The 22818-nt window shown below is 42.9% G+C and overlaps 3 protein-coding genes across 9 annotated transcripts in view; 1 reads left to right on the top strand and 2 right to left on the bottom strand.

Annotated features, from left to right (window-relative positions):
* Positions 1-5134: 5134 nt before the first annotated feature.
* On the bottom strand, positions 5135-10299 carry LOC134066318 (leukocyte elastase inhibitor-like). 2 transcript variants are annotated; one of them, XM_062521620.1, is made up of 7 exons: positions 10181-10299; positions 9546-9729; positions 9271-9411; positions 8979-9096; positions 8626-8768; positions 6205-6372; positions 5135-6083 (listed from the first exon to the last, which is right to left on the bottom strand). In XM_062521620.1, exons 2-7 carry the CDS (start codon positions 9711-9713, stop codon positions 5685-5687), a joined length of 1137 nt encoding a protein of 378 aa, XP_062377604.1. In that variant the 5' UTR covers positions 9714-9729; positions 10181-10299; the 3' UTR covers positions 5135-5684. The 2 variants fall into 2 exon arrangements, with proteins under 2 accessions (XP_062377604.1, XP_062377603.1); XM_062521619.1 differs by lacking the exon at positions 10181-10299 and adding an exon at positions 9900-10037.
* An 899-nt stretch (positions 10300-11198) lies between these two features.
* Positions 11199-19117, top strand: LOC134066102 (leukocyte elastase inhibitor-like). Of its 4 annotated transcripts, none has more exons than XM_062521309.1 (7): positions 11199-11219; positions 12761-12949; positions 16456-16596; positions 17262-17379; positions 17593-17735; positions 17896-18063; positions 18171-19117. In XM_062521309.1, exons 2-7 carry the CDS (start codon positions 12782-12784, stop codon positions 18576-18578), a joined length of 1146 nt encoding a protein of 381 aa, XP_062377293.1. In that variant the 5' UTR covers positions 11199-11219; positions 12761-12781; the 3' UTR covers positions 18579-19117. The 4 variants fall into 4 exon arrangements, with proteins under 4 accessions (XP_062377293.1, XP_062377290.1, XP_062377292.1 ...); XM_062521306.1 differs by lacking the exon at positions 11199-11219 and adding an exon at positions 12177-12273; XM_062521308.1 differs by lacking the exon at positions 11199-11219 and adding an exon at positions 12239-12326.
* A 3403-nt stretch (positions 19118-22520) lies between these two features.
* cip2a (cellular inhibitor of PP2A) overlaps positions 22521-22818 on the bottom strand; it is a 23542-nt gene continuing 23244 nt past the window's right edge. For all 3 annotated transcript variants that reach the window (XM_062521666.1, XM_062521667.1, XM_062521668.1), the window contains one exon: positions 22521-22818. This exon is cut by the window's right edge and continues 527 nt beyond it. The gene's annotated coding sequence lies outside the window, so the exon portion shown is untranslated.

Raw genomic sequence — 22818 nt, 5'->3', positions numbered from 1 at the left:
TCTCCCATCTAGTGTTTAGGGATTATATTGCAACCTATTAGAAGTGCGGTAGCCATCGCACATCGCCCAGTTCACACCAAAGATCTGTGACGAGACGAAACCATGGATAGGACGAAACCGCTGCAGAAGTCGTCACAGAGCATTCATTATCGTAGTTGCAAAGTTTTAGAACAGCTTATCTCGTCGTGAATCTAAGATGATGGCCCTAGTCCCGGGCTCATAAATAGGTGTCAGTACGTTTCTCTATTGTCTATTGTCTAGAGCCTTTGAGAACAAGTGGCTGTGCACTCGAGCTTTGCTTATTTGTTTAATTGGAAAATACAATTTCAATGTCGGAACGCTAGGAAGACATGTGGCTTGTAGAAAATGGGTTCAGCTTAAGGTGGTTTGCTGGTTGACCAGCTTGTTAACCATCTTGTTTGACCACCCTATGATGGTTGACCAGCTAGACCAGCAAAACTCTCGCGAAAACATACCTTCAGCTGGTTTACCCATCTTACGATGGTAATTCAGCTGGCTTTGAATGTCGTACCACCTCAAGCTGGTCATTTTAGCTTTTAGCATTTTAACACCAGCAAAGACCAGCAAGCTCTGGAAGAAAACCAGCAAAGACCAGCTAACAGCCTAAGCTGGTTTCTTGCTGTTTTTTTCAGCAGGGTTATATCGCTGAATGTAAATTCAGCAGATGAATCCAAGGTCATGTCTTTCTCTGCATGCAGATGCCAAAGACACATACTGTACTGTATGTCCCTATCTGGCCACCGTCATTTTAAAATGGAGTTGACACAAGCTTATGTAAATGAGGATTTCTATAGGTTTGCTTCAAATTGGTGAATGACATGACCAAAACATGAATGAGGCAATATTTATGAATGGGCCATGTTGATTTTGTGAACCAACAACTGAACATGTTCCACAATGTCCCTTTAAAGATATAACTTGCCTCTGATATCTGTTTACTTAATTGAATCCAGGAAACCTGTTGCACTTAGAATGCTTAACTTAATACAACTTGCATTGCACATTAATTAGGGCTTGCTCTCATGTTTATGTTTATGTTTTAACTGCTTTAGCCTACATACAGTATAATGTAATGCTAAACTGTTTTCACCCAAATAAAGACAAGAGAACTGAAATCCGACACATGCACATTTATTGGCATTTTACCACAAACATGACAAAGTGTGCATACACTGTCTGTATCAAACTCAGGTTTTTAACACACATTTCAGTTTGTGAAAACGGTGATGTTGGAGTTAGAACCTGTCCAAAATAGATTGTGTTCTGTTCTATCATTTAGTGTGCTTTAACGCACATAGAACAGATAAACACAATCTATAGCCTATATTATTCTGTTTTTCCTATAAAATACAGTATTACTGTGTGGCCTCACTTTTGGCCTCAATATGAGCATGTACTGTACAATTGTCATGTTGTAGCTAGGGTTAGCAGAAGTCGAAGTCTGCAGATAGGTCTCAGGCCTATCGGGATAGACTAAAAGAGGACCCTGTAAAATATGAAGAGCGAAAGAAGAGAGACAGGGAGAGATACCAGAGGAAAAAGAGAGAGGGGTTGTAAAGCCAATTGCAGATTTGTCAAAACGTGAACAACGCAAAAGAAGGAGACAATGGAGAACCAATCAAAGAAGTTGTCGGGAGAATATAAAAATATCTCTTCAGGTACAGGCCTGCCTTTCTACCACTACACCACCAAACTCTCCAGATTCTGTGCAGCCAGAACATGATCCACCTCCCATACCACCCTCATCACCCTTGCCATCTCCCTCTGACCAACCTTTCGCTCAAAAGCAAAGGGCAAGGAAAAAAGTTCTAAGAAGGCGTTCAAAAGTTTGGGCATCATTGTATGAAAGCAACGCTAAGCTTGGGAAGGCTCGGCCCCGGCGGTGGCGCGGCTGGCTGGGGCACCTGCACCGTACGCCGGCGACCCGGGTTCGATTCCCGCCCCGTGGTCCTTTCCGGATCCCGCCCCGGCTCTCTCTCCCACTCACTTCCTGTCATTCTCTCTACTGTCCTGTCCAATTAAAGGCATAAAAAGCCCAAAAAAATAATCTTTAAAAAAAAAAAAAAAAAAGCTTGAGAAGGCTCTGCAGAAGGCTGCGAGGTACCGCAAACGGTATGAGCGATTAATGAAGAAAGTGACGCAGGCTGACTCCCCAAATGCCAAGTCCAAAAAGCAGATGGCAACACCATCACACACTCTAAGAAGAACTTTGCTTTTCCATAATGTTCTTGCTGAGCTGAGACAAAGACATGAAAATGTCTCCTCAGAAAGAGACAAACAACTTCTTTCGAAGATAATGGCCGGAAAGATCATCAAGAAGTATCGCCTCCTGAACATGGCTAGAACTGAGTTTGGCTTCTCAGCCAAGAGAATGAAAAAAAAAAATGAAAAGTGGTCAGCAGCACTGAAGTACACAAGAAAGAAGGTCGGCAGCACTGAAGTACACAAGAAAGAAGCAAAAAACAGCATTAGCACATGTGACACCGAAGAGAGACTCAAGCGATTCTTAGAGAGAGACGAGAACAGCAGAGCAACAACGGGGAAAAAGGAGACTGTGACAAAAAAAAAAAAAAAAACGATTCCTTAATGAGCCCATGGAAATACTTCATGAGAAATTTAAAAAGGAGTATCCTGACACTCAGACATCTTACAGTGAGTTCTGCAAAAAACGCCCACAGTTAATGACAGAGACACATGCATATGCAGGACGCATGCCGATATGCAGCTAATGGCAGACAAACTGCTGCAGCACAGAGTGATCACCTGCAGTAAAATTGAAGATTTGGTTGCTGTTCACCCTACACTAAAGAGTGTATGTACAGAGACTGTCCCAACTGTGTGGACAAAAGATTGCAAGTCTCAGCCTTTGACCCTGGGGCCCAGACATTTAGCCTTTGACCCTGGGGCCCAGACATTTAGGCTTTGACCCTGGGGCCCAGACATTTAGCCTTTGATCCTGGGGCCCTTTTGGTGCACATGGAAGGCAAAAGCTGAGGAGGGAAAAAAGAAAGATGGAACTAAAGAGAAAATCACAGTTCATCTCACTGTTAAGGAGAAGATAGAGGGCACGCTGCATGCATTACTAGAGGACTTTTCAGCAGATCTAGAACAACAACTCGGAAAGGATGTGTACAACATCAGGCATCAGTATGCAGCTCTCCGTGGCCTTGAGACTTGAGAGAGAGGAGGACGAGGAGGAGGAGGTCATTCTGCATATTGATTTTGCTGAGAACTTCCAGTGCAAGTACCACAGTGAGGTCCAGGCGGTACATTTGGGGGATTCGTATCACCAGGTCTCGCTCCATATCTTTATGTTCAATTAGCCCTTCTTTTCGGCACGACCCCTCAGCGATATGTGCACATCTAACCCAAGCACCAACTTACTTAGAGAGCAACACCCCTCAGCGATATGTGCACATCTAACCCAAGCACCAACTTACTTAGAGAGCAACACCCCTCAGCGACATGTGCACATCTAACCCAAGTACTCACTTACTTGAGAGAGCAACACCCCTCAGCGATATGTGCACATCTAACCCAAGTACTCACTTACTGGAGAGAGCAACACCCCTCAGCGACATGTGCACATCTAACCCAAGTGCTAACTTACTGGAGAGAGCAACACCCCTCAGCGACATGTGCACATCTAACCCAAGTACTCACTTACTTGAGAGAGCAACACCCCTCAGCGATATGTGCACATCTAACCCAAGTACTCACTTACTGGAGAGAGCAACACTCCTCAGTGATATGTGCACATCTAACCCAAGTACTCACTTACTGGAGAGAGCAACACCCCTCAGCGACATGTGCACATCTAACCCAAGTACTCACTTACTGGAGAGAGCAACACCCCTCAGCGACATGTGCACATCTAACCCAAGTACTCACTTACTGGAGAGAGCAACATCCCACTGCCACCACACTTCATGTGGTTAGTGACGGACCAACGACTCAATACCGCTCCAAAAAGAACTTCTTCCTCCTCACCAACAATGATGTTCCTTATCAAATGGGTTGGAAAAGGGTAACCCGGAATTCCTTAGAGGCTGGCCACGGCAAAGGCCCAGCTGATGGGATTGGAGCAGCGGTGAAGAGAAGAGCGGATGATCCTATTGCAAGAGGGAGGGACATTCCAGACGCACGAGTACTGTTTGAGGAGCTTAAGCAGCAAAAGTCTTCCACCGAGCTGTTCTATATTAGTTATACTAACTGTGAGACTGTGACCATTTTGATTTGACTACTTATTTTCCCCTCAAGTTCACATGGCCAAAAGTGCCCGTAGTCTAATCGCCCATATACTGTAGCTGACCCGGCCTGGGCCCTCCCATCCCAGTAGGAACCATGATGTGGAAAAAGGTTTAGTGACCCCTGCTTTGGCCTATTCATTCACAAAGATGGCATGATGGTAATCATATGATGACAATTATAATTCTGAATTCCTATCCTAATGACTTAAAATTTCTGGATTATTACTTTAAATCTCAAAAAATTCCCTGCCCTGGGGGGAACTGGTATTAAAGGTGGCCAATTCTGAGGCTGAGGGTGTGGATGTGTGGTGACCCACTCTGACCCTCTGTCTGCGGTCAGAGAGGAAGCTGTTGACCCACATGCAATGGTGTGTGGAAGCCCCTGGTCCTCCAGTTTGACCACTAGCTTGTGAGGGAGGATGGTGTTGAAAGCAGAGCTATAATCCACAAAGAGCATGCGCTCATAGCTCCCCCTGCTGCTCCAGGTGTGATAGTGCAGTATGGAGTGCTGTGGCTATGGCGTCCTCTGTGGATCGGTTCGCTTGTGGGCAAACTGGAGGGGGTCAAGGCTCCGGGACAGGGCTGCTGTGATGTGACTGCACGGACCAGTTTCTCAAAGCACTTCATCACCACTGGGGTGCGAGCCTCTGACTGGACGGTGGTGGTTGAGGCTTGAGATGTGAGGTGTCTTGGCAGTGGAACTATCTGTGTGTGTTAAAATGGGGAGGGCAGCTGTTCGCCTGAGGAGGTTGTGTCCCCTTCCTGTGTTCACATATAACTAACGTGCAGTGAAGCAGCAGTAACATAATAAAAGTAGTATAAATAATATAGATTAATGCAGTGTATTAACAGTCATATGGGAATAAATATATAGATTGTGTTTTATTTGTTACAGAATAGGCCTATACCCTTTGTGATAAATGTTTATCTGTTCTATTTTTACAGATTGTGTTTTCTGTTGTGCGCTGCAAGCAGATTTTGATTTTGACCAGAGGAAATGCATGCATTATTTATTCAGCTGAAAAGAAGTGGTCAAGTTGCATCTTGCTTCATCAGAAGGCACACTGAGGTTAGAGTTAAACGCTTAAAACACTCTGCATCACACACCTTTCCAGTGAGAAGTGAATAAGGCTTGCAGTAAGGCTTTGGGTTATATGAAGCCCAAAAGATATATCTTCACCAAACCCTGTATGACTCAGTGGTATAAGAGCTACATCATGTTCCTATACATCACATCTCTTTCATTTCATTTGCCTAAAGTTGCCACATACACCTTCCTCAGTGCTGTTCAGTCAGGTTCTTAAAGTCAATTTTCTAACCACCTACAGTATGTAGACAATGTGTCCTGACACAGGTTCTGAAGAACACATGCGATGTCTGGTCTTTGGCCGAGAGATGGAGACTGTCCTCAGCTTAAGGGGAGCTGTAGCGGCCGTAGAAGAGGACGCTCTGGGTGGGCTTGTGTCGGATGAAGAAGAGGAAGGGGTGGTCCGCCATGAACATCTCCGGGACGCAGAGCACCCCCATTAAGATACCCGTAGCGGCCGCCGCCTCAGTGCCCTCCTCATTCACCTCCACAAAGGACTTGTGCACGACCTTGGACAGAAAAAGGTCATTGCAGGGTGACATGCCGGAGAAGTCGCAACTGCCGGGTTTGAAGGCGTCTGTCATGCCCATGCTCTCCAGGATCGCATTGAGGTCATATTTCTCCTCCAGCTTGAACTTGGGGAGACCCACCTGCACCTCAACAGTCCTCATCTTGCCTGGCTTGGTCCACTCCGCAAAGTTCTCATATGTGAGCATCTGCTCCAGCTGTGAGAAAGAGAGAGAGATACAGAGAGAGATTTCTACCTCTGCATTTCTAATAAGTAGATATTATAAACTGTTCCCTCTGACACATCTGTGCCCTGCACTGCCAGGTTGCCGGTTGTACCTTCTCTAGTCCAGTGGTGTTGTCCTCCATCTCATTAGGCAGCATAATGAGCATGCTCAGATCTTTACCCACGTAGGGCAGCTCTAGAATCTGGCAATTGGCGTCAGAGATGTAGGTGAAGGGGAACTCCGCCTTCTGATGCATCATTTGAACAGGCTTGCTCTCATTCTGAAAACAGAGACATGGATGTGATACAAACACACACAATCAACCAATAATAATAATAGTACTAATACATATATATTAGGGCTGTCAAAATAACTGATTAATTTAGATTAATTAATTTGAGATAAAATAACTGATAAAAAAAATTAACGCAGATTAATCGATGACCTTTGACCCGGAGCCATTCTTGTCAGTAACCATTAGACCGTAAAATGGGGAGACGAGAATGTGCTGCCTGGATCATTGATTGGAACATTTACTTAAAAAAAAAAAACGGCCTGACGGTGTTAAAAAGAAAGTGTTGATTAAAACAAAGTCCTCTGCAATGTCTGCAGCACAGAATTTTCATATTACCGGAGTTCGTCAACTCTTAAGTACCACATTACTGCAAAGAAATAGTGTTGACATTGCGATTTTGCAATTGGGTGGTTGACGTTTTAGGCCGAAAAAAAGTTTTTGAAAAAAAATTCAGACATTATGCATGGAAATCACTTAGTTATGTTGTACTGACTCTCCCATTCCCAAAATATGTATGATCTTTTAGAATTTGTATTGGAATTCATATTTATTCACTAATGTCTTGTGTTAGTGACTAAAATTATCATATGGTGTGACATGAAAGTTATTGTGTGTAAAACTATGATGGGGTATATATTTTTTATGTGAGTCAGTGTATCATAATCTTCTATCTTTACTTCATCAAGATCTAGCATTTCCTTGTGGAAATGTATTATATTTTACAGTATATGTATTCATCAATACACAAAGTAAGGCATTTGTCCCTAATCTTTCAATAAACTTCATATTAATTTGGACATATCTTGATACAAAAGAAATGAAATGCATACAATGTTTGCTGACCCTATTTCCTAACTGTTACATTCAGATTTGTATGATTTAGACTCCGAAAGCCTTTTTATTTTCATAATTTCTTGATGTTTCTTGATGTCACACCAAATGATATGGTGTCACACCATATGATAAATTACACCAAATAACAATCTGTTAACGCAAAAATGTGAATATATGCATTTCACAAACAATAAATCACAGTTTAAGACAAATATATCACATAAAGGATCACTGTTAAAAACTCAGAACTTTGTAAAACAGAATTCCACCAGATATTGTATAGCACTTGGGTAATAGGTGCCACATATTAAATAATAAATGTTAACAAAATGTTAAATATGTTAAAATATGTATAACTCTAAACTATTAATTAAACATATGTTTGAAAAAAACATTATTTATGTAGGAAAATACAGATTATATCATATAGTGTGACAAATAAATCATATGGTGTGACAGCAAAACCCCATCACACCATATGATATGGGGTCACTCCATATGAGGTTTCATGCACTTAGCAGAACAATGAGTCTTGAGGCTACATGCTAGGACCAAAATCATATGCTCACTTTAACATGGTAACATAGATGTAAAGGTAATTTTGACCAAAAAACTATTTACTTTTGAAATTTTCCTGAAAAATGGGTCACACCAAAAGACAGCGAAAAGTGGAACTGAGATAGGAGTGCTGGAAATACTTGATTTATTGAAAGAAATATGAGAGATAACTCAACACGTAAACCTTCAATGTCCTTCTGAGAAGTTATTATACTTCCTGAATGAGGAAGGACCCCCTATCCCTAAAGGTCTCCACACAATTGCACATTTAAAAAACATAATTTAGGGTCACACCATATGATATTGATTTTTGGGACAAAATGTTTTTGTTTATGGCTTGTTCAAAAATATTACGCCTGGACTTTAAATACTACAGACTTAAAAGTAGACATATTTAGTATTCATTGTATTTAAGTAATGGGAAAATAGATTAATTAGATTTTTTTTTATTCAAAATCAAACTTTATGAAATGGGCTCGGGACAGTCACGCCATATGAGCTTTTCCTGGTTTGGCTGAACATTTTGAGAAATAGGAATATGACTGGCATGAATGGTCCATATGTTCATATAAAGCAGGTTTTTCTGAACAATATAACCACATTTATTTGCAGATTAGACATTTCTTTACTTCAGTTTGACACTCTGGACCAAAAAAAGGCCATGTCATGTCAACCACCCAATTACATTTTATATGCAATTAATTTAGATTAATTAATCACAGAGTATGTAATTAATTAGATAAAAAATTGTAATCGATTGACAGCCCTAATATATATATATATATATATATATATATATATATATATATATATATATTTGTGTGAATGATTTTTTTGTGCTTATACCTTATTGAGCTTAAACTGAACTTCTTTTGTTTGTGCACTCATGAACTGCTTGTCCCAGTTGCCTTTGAAGTAGATTGCATTGACCAGCACCAGTCTAGTGTCCTCATCTAAACCCCCTGGAGCCAAGAGGTCCTTGATTTTGTCTACAATCAAAATGAATTACTCAATGAGAGACTGATGAAAGACATGAGGAGATTAAAAGATTCAGCAGTGCATAGAACTATTGAGAAAGAACAGCGATCATGCTTACTGGCTGAATAACAGATCTTTACACTGACACTAATTAGTTTAAACTGATTTATAATATTTGAACATGTCTGCTGTTTTTGCTTTAGCCCTGAACTCATGCTTACTCTGTGTCTTTTTCTCCACCCATGTGTTGATTTTCACTCGAGCTGCCTCTGCATTTTTACGGAAGTCAACAGCCTCCAGCTCAGCAAGGTAGCGTGTCTTTGTGTCAGCAAGGTATTTCTGTACAGTGGGGGAAAAAACTCTGATGATGAACTCAGACAATATCAAGTGAGATCCACATGGGAATATAATCACACTGATATCTGATATCTTTGGGCTATTTGACATAAACCTTACAGTAGGTTTCCAGTGTTTGGGTTCATCCAGAGACTGGTGCAGACAAACTGGTCTTACCTTAAGAAACTGGTAGGACTTCTCTCCGTAGAGGCGATTGGCTAGACTCAGGGTGTAGGGGGCGTCCTTTCGGTTTAGTTCAGCAAAGAGCTTACTGAAGCCAACATGGACGTCACCCTCAGCTTTGTGAAGGTTCAGGGACTACAGTAAAAACAATTGAAAAAACAAAACACCCTTCACCACTCATCCAGCAATATACTATGTGCATATTTATTTTACCCTGCAACGGCTCACGAAAATTGTGAATCTTGTACATTTGAACACTGTGAGCTTACCCTGTGCATTTGGGCCTCAGTGTTGCCCTTGGCTCCAAGGCAGACCATGGCCAGGGCTGAAGAGATGCTCAGAGGAGAGAAGAACACATTGCCCGTCTTGTTCTTCTCTGAGATCTTCTTGAAAAGTTCAAGAGAGAAATGCCCATTTGCAGATGCCAGTGATTCCATGGTGTGGCTTAGGAGTCTGGGAATGGGATACATGCATTATGAACAGTACATACAATGGCACAGAGCGCAAACTTTTAAGCCACTAAAGAGATAAGGCGCAACTGGAAATAAGATATGAGTCAGGTTAGAAATTAGGACTAGTGAGAAGTCAAAGAAATCTATGGCCTAAATTATCATCTATAAAACCTTATCTAGGCCCCAGCCGTGGCGCAACTGGCTGGGGCACCTGCACCACACGCCGGCAACCCGGGTTGGATTCCCGCCCCGTGGTCCTTTCCGGATCCACCCCAACTCTCTCACCCATTCGCTTCCTGTCTCTCTCTACTGTCCTGTCAACATTAAAAAAAAAAAAAGGCACAAAAGCCCAAAAAATATACTTTAAAAAAAAAATAAAACCTTATCTAAAAGATGTCAATAACATACACTATTAGCTTGCAAAATAAAAACAAGATAGCAACCAAACTCACTCTTCAGGGAAAGGTTAAAGCTCTAAAGGAAGCTCGATAACCACAGGAGATCAATGCGAAGTTCTTGCTAGAACGAACGACAACCAACTACATTGAGTAGAAAATTCCCAGGAAATGCCACAAGCACTAAGTGGGTTGCAGGGGAGTAGCCAAGGCACTACAGCCACAGTCTAGGGAGTAGCCAACCGGTATTTTGCTCACGTTAATTTGTAGGTAGGCCTACTAGAATGTGTCTTCTTCCTACCAGACTGGAACAGAGGCTGTCAAAGCCCTCAGGCTTAGCCTGGATTTTACACTACACTCACACCCTGCTGCTGTTATGAAACGACAAATTGATCGCACTGCTGAACTTGTATAGGCCTTCCCCTGGCTCTGTTAGGACACGTTTATACACAAATATGATACATTGCTCTTTGGACGATGGTAGCCTAATAAAGATTTCTAAAATGGATAGTTCCAGTCCTTGATGAAACACATAGCCTAGGCTAGGCCTACTAGTAAAACCCTACGTTTTCGTGTTGAAAGGCCAAACCGAGAATACATGTTCTTATGTAAACGTGGTCTAGAAGCCACCTATCCAACTCATGTTGAAGTTATGGTAGGCAAATTGGTGTTAGTTCACACATGGGAAATGCTCTTGCTATTGAATAGCTGGGCTACGAGAGTGTGTATGGCCGAACACCGGCAGGCGTGTCTGATAGCTCACACACCCGATACACTCCCTCTCTCACACAACCTTTTTGAGAACTTAATCATCAGGTTTTTCCAGTGGAGCCAGGTGTGTTTGAACCTGCAGCTATTGTTTATGTGATTAGTGTCTCGGAGCCACATGGTTGTTCCACCTTAACATGCACGTTACGGTGTAAAAAGATTTTGCATATGTTCAAAATAATATTAATGGGCAAACCGTATCCTCAGTGTTGAAGTGAACATGCAAGGAGCAAACTGAGGATGCAGCTACAACACAGCTAAAGCTCCACTGGAAACCAAAGCTCCTGAGCAGCCTCCCTGAGCAAAAAGTAGCCTAGCCTATACTTGAGTAAGTATACTTATAAGTATAAGTATAGCAAGTATACTATAGACCATGTACTTTTAGTGTACTAGAAATAGAAAGTATACCAATTCAATACTTTTTTCGGACTGAATTGGAACATTTCAAGTTCATAAAAGTTCATTTTAAGTTTGCAAAAGTACACTATAACAAGTACACTCATATATACTATCAATGTACTTATATCCCTCTAGTATGCTTAAAGTATAAGTATATATCGATACCTGCTACGATACAGTATGTGTGATGGTTATTATGGGAGAGAAACAACCAACGTCATTGCTAATTACATTCATGATTATGAATTGTATATTTATAATCACATATTCATGTACAGTGTGCTCCCCCTCCGTCAAGCAACACTGTCACCTGTACAATAGTTCCCCCCTTATATGGTGCGCACACATAGTAGTGATATAGGGCACTAACACATAGTAGTGCCCGACACATAGCATAACATAGTGACATCTAGTGGACAAATTAAAGTGTACAGTGCTCAGCTCCCTATGTTCCCACTACTGCCAGCATGTCACATGTCCACCCCGGAAACTTGCAGTGAGTTGTATGAGAGATGTGTTTTGCTTTTGGGCTTTCTGCTTTGTACCTCCCTGTTACAATACCGAGTGTGTACATTGTATGTTTATAACCACCACCCAAAAAGCAATTGATCATATTTTGTTTTGTTAAATGTGTCGTAGTGGAACCACAGGAGAAGGCGTGCAAACAAGCAATGCGATTTGATCATTTCCATGTCCGCCAACGTATGCCTCATTTTGTCACATTTCCATAAATGCGAACTGATTGGTTTGTCAGTGTTCGAAAATTTGCATACACGGAATTTCATTGGCTGGCGCTTGCGCGATCCGTCAAAAGTTGAACATTTCTCAACTTTTTAGCGGAGGCAACGTATGCCAGGCAACGCATCGGACCCACAATTCAGTGCGGCATGAAATGAAGTGCAGCCAATGTAAAGTGAATGGGAAAACGACGGACGAACGTTGGTGGACGCAAGCGTGTGACTGCCCGTGACAGCAGCAGCAGGGTGTGTGTGTGTGTACAAGTGTAACTCCAGGCTGAGGCTTCTACTCCAGTCCGGTAAAGAGAAAGCACATTATAGTATCTAAATTAACGTGAATAACATATCGGTAAGTCCTAGGCTCTGGCTATCTAGACTATTGCACTATTCAACTGTAGCGCAGTTAGTTAATGGTTGTGAATTGTCTACTCGGTTTATCAGTAGGTTGGCGTTCGTTCCATCAAGAATGCCACATTCATCTCCTAGCAAGACTGCAAAATTGTTTCCTTTTATTTTCTTTCTTTAGAGCTAGATTTACGTTTCTCAACAGAGTTTGGTTGTCATCCTGGTTTTATTTTTTGCAAGCTAATGGTGTGTGTTGTTGACATCTTTATAATGTTTTATACAGTATATGATCCTTTTAGGCCATCATTTTCCATTTGAACTGCTAACCTGTCTATTCTATGCCATTCATTTAGGCCTTCACATAATGATACAATTGTTCCATTTCCAGTCTCTGTCAGGAAGCCACACCATGGAGTCATTGGCATCTGCAAATGGGCATTTCTCTCTTGAACTTTTCAAGAAGATCTCAGAGAAGAACAAGACGGGCAACGTGTTCTTCTCTCCTCTGAGCATCTCTTCAGCCCTGGCCATGGTCTGCCTTGGAGCCAACGGCAACACTGAGGCCCAAATGCACAGGGTAAGCTCACAGTCTTCAAATGTACGAGGTCGTCAATTCACAACCAAACCTAACTAAACACATCCACTCCAGTATGCCAATGCCTTGTTTGGGTTTTTGTCAAGACAACCACTGTGACCATACCATGGATGTTGTGTGTGTGTCTGTGTGTGTGTGTGTGTGTGTGTGTGTGTGTGTGTGTGTGTGTGTGTGTCACACTGGCCAAGACTAATACCTACTGTACACTGATAGACAGACACTCTGCTCAGTGACAAACACTGTAGTGCCGTCCATGCCAATGGATGAGAGAATGCTGTCATATGTAGAAGTGCTGGGGCGCGTAACTGAAGTGCTGGGGGCACGTAACTGAAGCGATACGTTCGTGACGTGAGAAAATCATTTTTAGAAGACTGGTCTATTTGTTTCAAATGTAAGTTACGTGCCGCTGTCACATCCATCGATCATAGTGGAGGATGAAATTGGGCCCTGAATGCTATTAAGGTGAAGGCTCTTCTTGGACCATTAACATGTACTATGAATGGATATAAAATCAGTTGCAGCTGAACTGAATGTATAAACAGATTTTATTTTCACAATGACAACACCGCACAGTTAAGTTTGTGTATCTGCTCTGACTCCAGTAAAATCAATACTTAAAGCCCTATGCACAGGTTACCATGTTGTGGATGATCATCTACTTGATGGCTTGTGGTACCAATGAATGATTAAGAATATTATCTTTATCTTTTAACTTATCTGATATAAGAATACGATCTTTATTTAATGCAACTCCTTATATGATGTGAATTTCAAGGCAACCAGGTTACTTCTGTGCAATACAGATTCAAAAGACTCGTCAGTACCATTGTTTATGTTGCTAAGTTTATGACAACTTTAGTTGGCTCAACACAACTAGGTATAGTTGATATGATGCATAATTTAAATTGCATCCACTAAATATAATGTTGTGTTAATAATGACTCTAGTACAGGTCAGATTTGTCAGATCAAATATCTATCTCAAGTTGACACAACTTAATTGCCTTATTTTGCTAATTGTATTATGTTCAATTAACTCAAAATTCCAAGAATCAACTTATCTTTTTTTAAAGTGTATGTATATACAGTATATATATGTTTTTACCCATAATATGTACACTATATTGCCAAAAGTTCATCCACACCAAACTGTCATCCTTGCCTTTATGGACCTTGCTTTGTGCACTGGTGCACAGTCATGTTGGAGCAGGAAGTGGCCATCCCCAAACTTCCCACAAAGTTGGTTAATGCTGAAGCATTCAGAGTTCCTTTCACTGGAACAAAGGGACCAAGCCCAAGCCCAGCTCGGGGATGGACCCTTCCTGTATCTAATGTAATAACTAAATATGTGTAGGCATGAGTGTATTTGTGGGAATGTTCACAGACTCACTGAGAAGTATATATGCGTCAGAGGTTCACGCTAGGAGAAAGTGTGAGTGGGAATGCAGTTGAAGAAGGAAGTTGTTGTAGCTTAGTAAGCAAGAGCAGACAGGGGATCACACAGCTCCTCGGGCCTCGATCCTCACTGATCTACATAAAGAATGAAAGGAATAGACTATCATTGTTGCCGCCCCATCATTCTTTATGTACATCAGTGAGGATCGAGGCCCAAGGAGCGAGGGAGGACGTATAAACTCTAAATGAGAGGCACCTATTAGACTATAGTCATCGAGTAGGTGGACACTGAGGGTGTGGTCACATTCCTCATCATTGATAAGCTGTCCACAGTCACCTCTCTGGTAAACATGGAACGTTTGCGTCGGGTTGGGATAATAATAATAATCCAAATGAAAAGTGTGAGTGTGTAAATATGTAAATTAGAGTAGATTATCCTTTAATGTACTTAAATGAACTTGATTGAATAACATAGGAATAACTTCCTGAATTTTACAATGCTGTCAAGTTGATTATTGCCATGCTGTGATAACTAAATGAACCTTTAATGTTCATAAAAAGCCGCCTCTTTCAATGACGATGTGCAGATGAAGATGTGCAGGTGCTGAAGATGTGCAGATGAAGATGTGCAGGTGCTGAAGATGTGCAGGTGCTGAAGATGTGCAGGTGCTGAAGATGTGCAGGTGCTGAAGATGTGCAGATGAAGATGTGCAGGTGAAGATGTGCAGGTGCTGAAGATGTGCAGATGAAGATGTGCAGATGAAGATGTGCAGGTGCTGAAGATGTGCAGGTGCTGAAGATGTGCAGGTGCTGAAGATGTGCAGATGAAGATGTGCAGGTGCTGAAGATGTGCAGGTGCTGAAGATGTGCAGATGAAGATGTGCAGGTGCTGAAGATGTGCAGATGAAGATGTGCAGATGAAGATGTGCAGGTGCTGAAGATGTGCAGATGAAGATATGCAGGTGCTGAAGATGTGCAGATGAAGATGTGCAGATGAAGATGTGCAGGTGCTGAAGATGTGCAGGTGCTGAAGATGTGCAGGTGCTGAAGATGTGCAGGTGCTGAAGATGTGCAGATGCTGAAGATATGCAGGTGCTGAAGATGTGCAGATGAAGATGTGCAGATGAAGATGTGCAGGTGCTGAAGATGTGCAGGTGCTGAAGATATGCAGATGAAGATATGCAGGTGCTGAAGATGTGCAGGTGCTGAAGATGTGCAGGTGCTGAAGATATGCAGATGAAGATGTGCAGGTGCTGAAGATGTGCAGGTGCTGAAGATGTGCAGGTGCTGAGCTTTTCCCAGTCACTGAAGCTGTTGCAGGGCCAAAAAAAAAGACTTGTACAAAAGGTCAAAGGTCGTGCAATGGTCCAAGGTGACCAGGCAAGTCCAGCTGCACCAGCTGCCCGCTGCAGTGATGAAGGTTAATCAAGTGACTTCTGTCTGTGGAAGACCAACCAGGGCCTCTGAAAGGGTCTTTCAGCAAAGTAACATGGTGTGGGTTGGTGTGTTCAGCAAAGTAAGATGGTGTGGTGGTCTCTGTGCTACAACAGTGGGTGTGTGGGCAGTATCTGGGCTTTTTTCTGGTCTGCTGGTTGGTGGTTGTTGATGAGTGGTGAAGGGTGCTTTTTTCCTTAGTTGTGTGTCATTTCATCCAAAAGAACGCTTTGGTCACTGTTGAGGTTGGTTGTGTTATCCATGCAGACTTGTCTATAGAGAGAGTTTGGTGTTGGCTTGTGAGGTTGCCTCAGCAACTCCAGATCATGATGCATGTGTGGTGCAGTCAGAGAGGGTTAAAGCGGATAGTAATGAAGGATCTTTGGTTAAAGCGGAGCCGAATTTCCCAAATGGTGGAATATCCCTTCATGCTGCCATGTTTAGAACACTCCCAGAAAAGTGTAACGGTTGCATTAGTGTTATGGTTATGGTTATGGTTGCTTAGCAAAGTGTAAATTCATTACATCTATAGATTAAAACCAGGCAGCTGCTCTCTTTCCAGCTCTCTCATAACCTGGAGGTTACCCTTCAGTATAGTATTGTTATGTGTGGCTAGTTAAAATACTAACAAATAAATGTTTTCAATTGTTTGTTCTGTAGTCCCTGAACCTTCACAAAGCTGAGGGTGACGTCCATGTTGGCTTCAGTAAGCTCTTTGCTGAACTAAACCGAAAGGACTCCCCCTACACCCTGAGTCTGGCCAATCGCCTCTACGGAGAGAAGTCCTACCAGTTTCTTAAGGTAAGACCAGTTTGTCTGCAATTTCATTATGTGTGAACCCAAACACTGGACACTACTGTAAGGTTCATGTTGAATAGCCCAAAGAAGATGTCTGCTGTAATGCTAGTCGAACATTCCGACAAGCACACCATTTGTCTACCTTGTTATTGCCCATCTGGAATAACTCCTCTTTGCTGCCTGTCTGCCTCCATCTTCCATTCTTTCTCTTTTCGTTGTTTAAAAGAACTTCCGATATCCATAATGAGTATTGAGATAGTGATTTAGCTTCACATTGTGTGCTGATAGCCATATATAGACAGCCGAGTAAAAGAAAACAACAAGAAGCCTATAGTTGCGCGCCTGCGTGCGTAATCTCTCCTGCTCAAACAAAATATGTGCGTGTGGACTAACTTCTTATAGAAAATTGTAAATAGCCTGATGGCATGCCGTATGCAGCGAATGAGATACTGTGCATAGTTGGGAAGTTATGGTAGGCCAATTTGATGTGAATACACGCACACGTGTAATCTTCTCTCCTTGATGAGTAGTCTCATGGTACGCACAGTGCGTACGGACGTACGCCTGCAGGCGCCACTGTATCAGATATCAGTATGATTATATTCCCATGTGGATCTCACTTGTTATCGGTTGAGTTCATCATCAGAGTTTTTTCCCCCACTGTACAGAAATACCTTGCTGACACAAAGACACACTACCTTGCTGAGCTGGAGGCTGTTGACTTCCGTAAAAATGCAGAGGCAGCTCGAGTGAACATCAACACATGGGTGGAGAAACAGACACAGAGTAAGCATGAGTTCAGGGCTAAAGCAAAAACAGCAGACATGATCAAATATTATAAATCAGTTTAAACTATTTAGTGTCAGTGTAAAGATCTGTTATTCAGCCAATAAGTATGATCGTTGTTATTTCTCAGCAGTTGTTCTATGCACTGCTGAATCATTACATCTCTCCATGTCTTTCTTCAATTTCTCATTGACTGATTAATTTTGATTGTAGACAAAATCAAGGACCTCTTGGCCCCAGGGGGTTTGGATGTGCACACCAGACTGGTGCTGGTCAATGCAATCTACTTCAAAGGCAACTGGGACATTAAGTTCAAAAGACATCGAACAAAAAAAGTTCAGTTTAAGCTCAATGAGGTAAGCACAAAAAAATCTCTCACACATAATTTTATATATATATATATATATATATATATATTTGTAGTTATTATTATTATTATTATTACGATCATTATTATTTTTGTTATTATTGGTTGATTTGTGTGTGTTTGTATGACATCCGTGTTTATGTTTTCAGAATGAGAGCAAGCCTGTTCAAATGATGCATCAGAAGGCGGAGTTCCCCTTCACCTACATCCCTGACGCCAATTGCCAGATTCTAGAGCTGCCCTACGTGGGTAAAGATCTGAGCATGCTCATTATGCTGCCTAATGAGATGGAGGACAACACCACTGGACTAGAGAAGGTACAACCGGCAACCTGGCAGTGCAGGGAACAGTTTGTATGATCTGTTTATTAGAAAAGCAGAGGTAGAAATCTCTTTCTCTCTGTATCTCTCTCTCTTTCTCACAGCTGGAGCAGATGCTCACATATGAGAACTTTGCGGAGTGGACCAAGCCAGGCAGGATGAGGACTGTTGAGGTGCAGGTGGGTCTCCCCAAGTTCAAGCTGGAGGAGATGTACGACCTCAAGGAGATCCTGGAGAGCATGGGCATGACGGACGCCTTCAACCCTGAGAGCTGCGACTTCTCCGGCATGTCCCCCTGCAACGACCTTTTTCTGTCCAAGGTCGTGCACAAGTCCTTTGTGAAGGTGAATGAGGAGGGCACTGAGGCGGCGGCTGCTACGGCGGCTTTAGTGACGAACAGCTTCTCGTCCCCGTCCCCGATGAGGTTCATGGCGGACCACCCCTTCCTCTTCTTCATCCGACACAACGCCACCCAGAGCGTCCTCTTCTACGGCCGCTACAGCTCCCCTTAAGTAATAATAATGTATACTTTTTTGATCCCGTGAGGGAAATTCAGTTCTCTGCATTTAACCCAATTTAACCGAATTAGTGAACACACAGCACACAGTTAACACACAGTGAGGTGAATCACACAACCCAGAGCAGTGAGCTGCCTGCCCAACCAGCGGCGCTCGGGGAGCAGTGAGGGGTTAGGTGCCTTGCTCAAGGGCACTTCAGCCGTGGTGGACTGGTCGGGGATCGAACCGGCAACCCTCCGGTTACAAGCCCTATGCGCTAACCAGTACACCACGGCTGCCCACAAGTGGGTAGAAAATGGACATCCACAGCACTGAGGGAGGTGCACTGCATGTGGCAACAGCAGGAACATGAACTGAAAGGGATGTGCTGTAGGAACATGATGTAACTCTTCTACCACTGAGTGATACAGGGACACACACACACACACACACACACACACACAGCTCTTCTACCACTGAGTGATACAGGGTTTGATGAAAATACATCTTTTGTCTAGCTGTGTATATCCCAAATAAAAGCCTTACCGCCTTAACTCATCTTGTAGACTACTTTCTCTGACTGATTCTTTTCTGTTATTGTGTTCTGGTATATGTTCTTTTCTATATCTTCTGTGTTCCATATTCCCCGTATAGACGGTGGGCCGGGAGCTGCTTCAACTTGCATCATTGGTTCTTTTGGTATTTCACACACATCAGCGAAACTATGTGAATGGAAGCACATTTTCCTTTTGAATTAAAAAATCCATAAAAAATCCAATCAGATCAGAGGTATTTTGTGTAATTTCCCCTCTGCAAAGCTCTGTAAATGGCTATAAATTCATTGTGTGTAAGGAGGTGCAAGATTATGTTCTGTTTTTCACACTCTTTTTTCACGCTGTTACGGGAAAACGTTAAATCCTAGGGGTATGAGGATGCCGTAACTAAACTAAAGACAAAATGAGTAAACACAAACAAGGAAGCAATTGAATGAAATGACCAGTTTATTGATAAATCAAAATAAGAGTTCAAAGGAACAATAATAGAACTAAAGTAATGTTAGGCTCAGCCTATGGCAATGAAGACATGACAAACAGACAAACAAGCAGAAGCCCCCCGGGCTATAAAATGAGCATGTCCAGGTACCTCACCTGGACACCCCAGGCCACCAAGGCCACACAAAGGCAAATAACAGGCTTATGCCAAACCCGGCACACCCTGGCCACACTAGGCTAGGCTGTGCTACATCGTAGCCACTCAAACTTCCCCAACTGGAAGAGTAGTTGCCGCATTCGGCACACACTGCACACAATGACCACCAAGGCCACACGAAGACACTAAATAGGCTTGTGCCAAACCCGGCACACCCTGGCCACACTAGACCAGGCTGTGCTACATCGTAGCCACTCAAACTCCCCACTGGAAGAGTAGTTGCCGTGCTTGCACGCACCATAAACGTAAGACACAACACTACACGCAGCCATCCACGGCTCTCACACAACCGTGGATGCTGGCGGGCTCAAAGGCACTGCTCTGATGCAGTCTTGGGTCTTTTAATGGCTGACCAATAATCAGCCCCAAGCAGGAATCACTCAGGCAATCAGAGGTGGGCGTGGCCCTGAAATTGAACACAGCACACAGACGGCCAGATCACACTAGGGCCGTAACACCCCTTCCCATAAAAGCGAACGTGTAACGTTTGCAATTAACAGACAGGTGGTCATAACACCCCTTCCCATAAAAGCGAACGTACCGCTGCAATGTATCCAGTATGAATAATCTAGGGTGGGTTACCAACGTCAGTGTGGACACTCCACGTCATGCCATTTTTAATTAGACAGAATCACAATGTCACGCACAGTGCCACTGCACTCAAGTATTCTCAAAACACAAGCATCTGAGCCGCATCCACAACATGCATAAAGAAACCACTAACAAAGCGTAAGCATCAACGATAGCTGAAACTGCACCTAGCCCAGTTAACTTACCATCCGTATGGAAACTGTGACTAAGCTAGTTAAACACAATCAGCTATAGGCAAAACCACCATGAATTTAAATGCTAACCTGTAGCAACACGATCGCGTTGATGCCAGACATTACCACATGCAAAAAAACCCGCAAGCCTTAATAATACCGAACTCCCCCAGACCTACACCAAACTTCCCTAGTCTGTCTTCGGAGCTTACCGGGCTCGAGGCAACTTCACAAGTAGCTGAAAACGGGCTACCACAGCCACTACCTGTAAGCTACCCCCCACGGAGAACCTAGTCTCCCCCAGAATACACTCCCCACCACCAGGAATTTACAGAAAACAATAAATGAGTGCCCGATGGAAAAACTGAAACAATTTAGCTGGACACTCCTATCTCGTCTGAGGAAGCCGACATGCATAACCAAGGCTAGCTTTTGCAGTCAATCCGACACCATAGCAAACCGCGAGCCACCGGAGTCAAACACAGCACCGCTACATTAAACGATACACCAAACAATAAGCTTTAAGTTTTGACGAGCCCCCATGTTACGGGAAAACGTTAAATCCTAGGGGTATGAGGATGCCGTAACTAAACTAAAGACAAAATGAGTAAACACAAACAAGGAAGCAATTGAATGAAATGACCAGTTTATTGATAAATCAAAATAAGAGTTCAAAGGAACAATAATAGAACTAAAGTAATGTTAGGCTCAGCCTATGGCAATGAAGACATGACAAACAGACAAACAAGCAGAAGCCCCCCGGGCTATAAAATGAGCATGTCCAGGTACCTCACCTGGACACCCCAGGCCACCAAGGCCACACAAAGGCACTAAGCAGGCTTATGCCGAACCCGGCACACCCTGGCCACACTAGGCCAGGCTGTGCTACATCGTAGCCACTCAAACTCCCCACTGGGAGAGTAGTTGCCGCATTCGGCACACACTGCACACAATGACCACCAAGGCCACACGAAGACACTAAATAGGCTTGTGCCAAACCCGGCACGCCCTGGCCACACTAGACCAGGCTGTGCTACATCGTAGCCACTCAAACTCCCAACTAGAAGAGTAGTTGCCGTGCTTGCACGCACCATAAACGTAAGACACAAAACACTACACGCAGCCATCCACGGCTCTCACACAACCGTGGATGCTGGCGGGCTCAAAGGCACTGCTCTGATGCAGTCTTGGGTCTTTTAATGGCTGACCAATAATCAGCCCCAAGCAGGAATCACTCAGGCAATCAGAGGTGGGCGTGGCCCTGAAATTGAACACAGCACACAGACGGCCAGATCACACTAGGGCCGTAACACCCCTTCCCATAAAAGCGAACGTGTAACGTTTGCAATTAACAGACAGGTGGTCATAACACACGCAGTTTTCATTATTATCATGCCAGAGATCATAAACCCAGAACACTAGCCTGATGCCAGCCCATGTAAACTAGCCAAACATACCCATCATTCTTTGTGTTTTGATGACGTTGCCGCCTAGTTGGTCACATGTCTTAGCGATGTCTATTACTGAAAGGAATATGTTAGGCCATGAAATACTCCATTGATGTAGATTACAGGACGGCTTTATGAGATAATAAGCTATTTAGATAAACAGACCAATACCAATGAAAGGCACCCATACTCTTCAAGAATCATAACAAGAGGACACATGGGCCCCTTCTCAAGCATCTTTTTACCTCTCCTCTCCTCTCTTCCTTCCTCGGTTCTCCAGCTCGCTCCCACTGATCTATAAAGAACACTGGATAGGCTCTCCCATTGTTGCCGCCCCATCATTCTTTATCTACTGTAGATCAGTGGGAGCAAGGACCGAGGAAGGAAGAGAGGCTAGATTAAAAAAAAACGAATGAGAAGGGCCCACTCTCTTCTCTTCTGTTAGCCTAGCTTAGCATACCTCATGGGTTACACCAGTCACGCTATAGTTACTCAAATAATTCAGTTAGGGAAATGATACAATGCACATTGTAAAATTATGGCTTTTATTTGACACTCTTGGACAGAGGGCGTAAAACATTTAAAATACTAATCACAACGACAGAAAAAAATGTGTTCATATAAATAGTTAATTATGACAATTTTAAAACTAAATCATGACAGTTGTTTGACCATCTTTCTGACTTTATACATTATGAATGCATCAGGTCTTTGTGCTGAAACATCATCAGGTGATGGAGAGCAACAGAGAAGAGGAGAAGAGAGAAAAAGATGGAAGTGTTTAAAGAGAGCAAATGGAAGAAAAAAGAGACACAAACGGGAAGAGACATAGAA

This window comes from Sardina pilchardus, chromosome 19 (genome assembly GCF_963854185.1).
Source record: "Sardina pilchardus chromosome 19, fSarPil1.1, whole genome shotgun sequence".
Classification (NCBI taxonomy): Eukaryota; Metazoa; Chordata; class Actinopteri; order Clupeiformes; family Clupeidae; genus Sardina; species Sardina pilchardus.
The sequence above is the reverse complement of the archived record's forward strand: the minus strand, read 5'-3'. Positions and strand labels throughout refer to the sequence as shown.